Below are 6,000 nucleotides of genomic sequence, written 5' to 3'. Positions count from 1 at the left end.
CAAATAATAAATTTTGTCAATCTTTTGTTAGATTAAGAGTTTCGTCACATAGACTGCAAATAGAAGCAGGTCGTTGGTCAAGACCGGCGACTATACCAGTAAATGAAAGATTATGTAACTTTTGTAACGTCTTAGAAGACGAGTATCATTTTATTATTGAATGCAAGTTGTACGATGAACTAAGACATAAATATATATTATCAAAATATTGGCGACGGCCAAATATGTACAAATTTATAGAATTGATGAATAACGAAAACCAGATGATAGTAAGAATGCTTGGAACTTTCATACATACTGCTTTTAAAAAACGTAACGAAATATTATATGGTAATTGAAATAAGGTATATGTTATACAAATATTTATCTAGATTGTTAATCATGTAAAGTTTTAATTTATCGAATGCATTATCACTTATGGTGCTGTATCTATATAATGGATATTAATGTGTATTGTGTTAAGTTGTCTTTCATATGTAGCACAATGGTCTTATAACACAGAAAAGTACATTGGTCATGTAGTTTATCTTAGTATTATGTTCACTCCAGTCAGTCGCCTTTATGTTTCGTTTCGTTAAAAGGTTGACTTTAAAACTGGAAAGAGGTAACATGAAATTTAGTTCGAAATATGTCACAATTGGTAAGGGTGATTAAGGTTGAAAAAACCTTCTCCAAAGTAAACTTTGTTTGCAAGATATATTGTTAAATGAAATTATTGTTAAATATATAAACTGTTCGTCATAAAGTTTTGTATATGTATGCCTCATGGGCTTTTAAGCCTAATGGTTTTGATTGAAATAAACTTTGAAACTTTGAAAACATAATTCAATATTGAAGCCAAGTTAGTAGTAATTTATTACTGCAACATATATCAAACCAGCCCAGTGTCCGTTTTCTGTGTTTCCGATTTCCTGATCCTAAATTATAAAAAAATATAGTTTTTTTTATATTTACAAAAACATCAATCAGAAAAATCTAATCCCATATAAACACTTTTAGAATCAATCCTTTTCATATTCTGAGGTTCTGTCGTCTGCCCAGTTTGTTGTTGTTGTTGTTGTTGCGGCTGCTGCTGCGGCGGCGGCGGAATGCCAGACGTACATTGAGCGGGTTTAACACTGGTGCTTGAACTCTCTGGTGCAGTCTACAAAGAAAAAAACAGACATCGGTGGATCAGCTAATCCTGTTTACCAGAAATTTAAAAATATCAAACATAAAATTGTGAGATCTATGCAAGAATGACATCCTTATGATCGCCCGACGAAAGAGATCCCGGACAACGAAGGGACTATACTCGTCGGACAGTTGCTGGTCCTATGCATCCTTGACGTTTCTTCCATAACAGACGAGCTTATAAATAAACATGAGTCATTAATAACGAACATGAAATTTGAAGGTCAGATCCAATCAAGGTTTATTTAAACTACCAAAAGTATTAATTAAATATTATTGAAGTTTACAAGACCTTTACCTGTTTCAAATGAAGGTTATTCCACCAGTGTTGATTGGTAGGGTGGGGGTTTGCCTCCGGGTGATAGTGCTGATTTTGTCCGAGGTACTCTCTTAATTCCTTTTTATCCATTTCTGAAATAAATTAACAACAATATTTAACATCGCCACTGAAAACGCATCAACTATAACTTGATGCGTTAATAAACAGAGTTTTTCAAATGTAAATCCTTGAGATTTCTACCTAATTCAACCCAATTTTTGTTTGGATATAAGTCATGTATGTAACACAAAATGTTCTTTTATAACTTCCTACCAATTTCTCAAATCGTAGTGCTATATTTGTAATATAAGTCCAAATGATTTAATGCTATCTTCAAGTATCTAGGACGCAGTTATAGCCTACTCTCCTATCCAACAGCCTGTGCAATATCTGTTATTGAATATACGATAGTTTCGCGAATATTGAATAATGAATAGCGAGTTTTAAACTCAAACTATGTTTTGTTACGGGATGTAGTTGATGTAAACAAAAACGACCTTCACCTTCTGTATATATACAATATGTACGTGAAAAAAAGGTGATTTGTTTACAAACAAATAATACATGTATATATACGTTTTTCTCGAGCAATACGTGCAAAACAGATCGCAAGAAACGAAAAAAAGTCAAAACTACTAATAGCGTCATTATTTAGTCTATACGTTTAGCATTTTATTACGGCCTTGTAAAATGACCTATGTAGCGTATTTCAAGGTTAACTACAGGACGTCTAATTTCCGATACCCTGCTATCAATCGTAACAACTCGGCAATCTCCGTCAAGTTCGCCCGAGGTGTGTCCGATTGACCCTGCTATATAAATCCTAAATACTTTTTAAAGGCACACTATGCCTCTGAAATGAATAAATTTTTCCATCTTTACAAAGGGCAAACATTATAGACAGGACTGATTTTAAGAAAATATGAATGCTAGAGGCATTTTATGTATGGGTAAGAGTTCGTATTAAGACGACCGTAGGGAGTCTTATCGAACTCTTACCCATATAACTGCAAATCGGCTCTTACAACTTGATATCAGATAAAAATATAGAAAGTGTCACCTCTTTTATTAAGCATAACATTATTTTTCTCCGACAGTCACGTACAAACAAGGATGGGGTCATATTACTTAATCTGGCATGTAAAACAATGAGTTTTCAACAATACCTAGGATTGTTAATGCAATTCATTCCTGTTAATGAAACAAAATAATGTTTTGCTTACTTTTTCTAGAAAACATAAAACAGTCAGCAATTAATAATTGACATTTTTCATAGAGTTTAAAGGATAGCAAAAAGTTACTGTGTTCACATTTGTCTTTGCGAGCTGAGCTCCACGTGCATTATCTATGTAATAAATTTGAATGTATCCTCACATTGCTACAGTGTTATCAGCCTTTTTAGAAACACCTGACCTGGCTAATTAAAATATGCCAATCACAATTTTCAATATCAGCACTGGTTTCTTCATGAAATAGCGGCTACACTAATTACTGCCGAGTAAGAGCCGATTTGCAGTTATAGTACATAACTGCAACTCGGCTCTTACTCGGCAGTAATTAGTGTAGCCGCTTTTTCATGAAAAAACCAGTGCCGATAGTGAAAATTGTGATTGGCATATTTTAATTAGCCAGATCAGGTGTTTCTAAAAAGGCTGATAACACTGTAGCAATGTGAGGATACATTCAAATTTATTACATAGATAATACACGTGGAGCTCAGCTCGCAGAGACAAATGAGTACACAGTAACTTTTTGATATCCTTTTAACTATTATTAATTGTTGACTGTTTATATTTTCTAGAAAAAGTAAGCAAAACATTATTTTGTTTCATATGACAGGAATGAATTGCATAAACAATCCTAGGTATTGTTGAAAACTCATTGTTTTACATGCCAGGTTAAGTGATTGGACCCCATCCTTGTTTGTAAGTGACTGCTGGGGAAAAATAATGTTATGCTTAATTAAAGAGGTGACACTTTCTATATTTTTATCTGATATTGAGTTGTAAGAGTCGATTTGCAGTTATATGGGTAAGAGTTCGATAAGACTCCCTACGGTCGTCTTAATCATACAAGTAATATCTTGAGTGTTTTAACCTAATATGGGTAAGCTGAAGACGATGAGGGTGGATACCAAGAAAATAAAATTGACATTGACCTTCAAAAGGTCAATTCAAAATGGCCGCTTAAAAATACTAAAAAAGGTCATTAAAACTATGATACAATATGATGCAATTAATTATTCTTGTCTAAATCAAATGATTATTCAATATGATCAGATTTAAATGAGATTGGACACCAAATATAGCGATTATAAGCCTAATGGCTCAATAAACAGTATATACAGTACTGTTTTACTAGCGCGTTAAGGTATAAGACTAAGATTGAAAAAAATCACTTTTAATGTTTTGTTTACTTGACTTATATCTAACAATAAACTTAGTTTATAAGTATTACCAAAGAATAAATATTTCGTAATAACAAATTAATATTTCGTAAATACGAAATAATATTTCGTAATAACGAATCAATATTTCGTAATTAAGATTTTATATTTCGTTAAAACGAAATAATATTTATTATTTATCTGTAAAAACGAATTCAATTCAGAGAGAAAATGTGGAAAATGTCACTTCAGGTGTTCCGTAATTTTCAACATTATTTGTAGCTATGATTTTTTTAAGTTGTTCATTTTGTTTTCATATATTTTGCACTTATTATGGTATTTATGGTTTAAAATGAATATTCAAAAAATTTTGAAAAGTCAAAAAATTTCATTTCAATAACATAAACACAACACAAACCGAGACAAAAAAGTGTTTATAGTATATACTGCGCCCCCCCCCCATAAAAAAAAAAAACAACCCCCCCCCCAAAAAAAAACAACAAAAAAAAAAACAAAACAACAACAAAAAACAAAAAAAAAAACAACAAAAAAAAAACAACAAAAAACACCGAAGTTCTTAAAAAGGCAACGGTAGGAATCGAACCATAGACCTCTCACACATCAGTCAATCATAACGATGACGTGTACATTTTTAGCAGATATGACTTTCACTAACATTAGTTTTATAGTTTTTTTTTTATTTTATGCTTTTCAGTGGAATACTGATTTATCCGTGAAAATTATATTTGATAATTTCACAGTGGAAATTATAAAAATATAATTTCACACTTTTCAATGACGAAACTACTTTCTTAAGATTTTCCCCATGTGGTACCTTAATTTTATTTTTGCTGACATTCTGACAATGTCAGTCTGTTTAGAGAAAATCAAAGCTGAAATTGATTAATAACTCAAATGTCAAAAGTAATAAAAAGAAGAAAACTTACTTCTATTCATCCAAATTACCAATCAGCAATTATCGTCCCTTAATTTTTTTTTTTGTTTCATTTTAATAGTCTGAAAAATACATTCCTTCCACGTGCAAAACTGCTCTTTATGAAATTTGGGCATATTTAAGTTTCCTACGAGCAATAACTGCCGTATGCTTTATGAAAACTTGAAAAGCAATGACAGCCATCAGTCCGAAGAATAAGTAAACAACCCAGCGTTCGTAAGGCAGCCTTTCAACAATTCCAAGTTTCCAATTTCCTAGCCACTTTTTAAATGTTTACACATCTGTCAACACTTATTAATTGTCTGTTACAATCCTAAAATAAGTTTTCTTTCTTTTAAATGGTGTATGACTAACAAATCCAAATGATATCCCTCTTAATCAAACACAATTATTTTCCTCCCGTGAAATACACAACTTTTAAAAATGGCGGCCGCTTACATTTAACAGAGCCAGCTCTAATATAAATTCGCAGTAAGTAGCAGAAATATAGATGGATGGTTGGACTTTTTCTCCCACTAAAATTGTTGTTTTTATTATTAAAATAAGCGATCATTCATATTTTTTTTAATAAAATGAATAATTTCATCGCCATTTAACGTTGATTGTCGAACTTATTTTTCAGCCCAAGAATTCTTGTATTTTATGAGAAATTCGACTAATACACGTACATAATAGAGGCTACTAGTGGGGAAAACAGATTTTAATATTAAAGTTAATATCAAGGAATTTTCGTTTTAACTTATTTTTGAACATAAAATAAAAAGAAAATTTGTTTGTTTGTTGTGTCAGATGTAATTTTATTTCATCTCGTGAACTTTAAAAACAGTATTCACACTCGTGGCCACGCCACTCGTGGGAATACTGTTTTTAAAGCCCACTCGATGAAATAAAATTTCATCTTACACACAAACAAACAAATGTCCTCTATATACTCCATATTTATCTCGTAAACATTACCAACGAAATCGAAGTGTAATCTTATATTTCAATAAGTGCTGTTGACAGGTCAATAAAATAAGACTATACAAAATAAGCAATGAGGCCGTGTATAACTACAATGTATTGTTGTTCCAACATGCAAAAGCTGGATTAAGTGTACGCAAAATCATCACAAAATCTCTTTTCAATGCGACATGTGACACATTATAAAAATTATCTATTAAATAA

The 6,000-nt window shown here is 31.6% G+C and overlaps 1 protein-coding gene across 1 annotated transcript; it reads right to left on the bottom strand.

Annotated features, from left to right (window-relative positions):
- Window positions 1-837: 837 nt before the first annotated feature.
- LOC132744610 (general transcriptional corepressor trfA-like) lies at window positions 838-1,917 on the bottom strand. Its single transcript, XM_060733369.1, has 3 exons — window positions 1,766-1,917; window positions 1,472-1,584; window positions 838-1,144 (listed from the first exon to the last, which is right to left on the bottom strand). Exons 2-3 carry the CDS (start codon window positions 1,580-1,582, stop codon window positions 962-964), a joined length of 294 nt encoding a protein of 97 aa, XP_060589352.1. The 5' UTR covers window positions 1,583-1,584; window positions 1,766-1,917; the 3' UTR covers window positions 838-961.
- Window positions 1,918-6,000: the final 4,083 nt, after the last annotated feature.

This window comes from Ruditapes philippinarum, unplaced genomic scaffold (genome assembly GCF_026571515.1).
Source record: "Ruditapes philippinarum isolate M1 unplaced genomic scaffold, ASM2657151v2 ctg2485_1_1_1_1, whole genome shotgun sequence".
In the NCBI taxonomy this organism is placed as follows: Eukaryota; Metazoa; Mollusca; class Bivalvia; order Venerida; family Veneridae; genus Ruditapes; species Ruditapes philippinarum.
Note: the sequence above shows the minus strand (reverse complement) of the source record. Positions and strands in the feature narration are given on the sequence as shown.

Excerpts from the sequence above, each read along its gene's own strand:
- LOC132744610 (XM_060733369.1), bottom strand. The coding sequence starts at position 1,582 with ATGGATAAAAAGGAATTAAGAGAGTACCTCGGACAAAATCAGCACTAT. Across the intron at positions 1,145-1,471 it reads ATAACCTTCATTTGAAACAG|ACTGCACCAGAGAGTTCAAG; the intron begins GTAAAGGTCTTG and ends TTTTCTTTGTAG.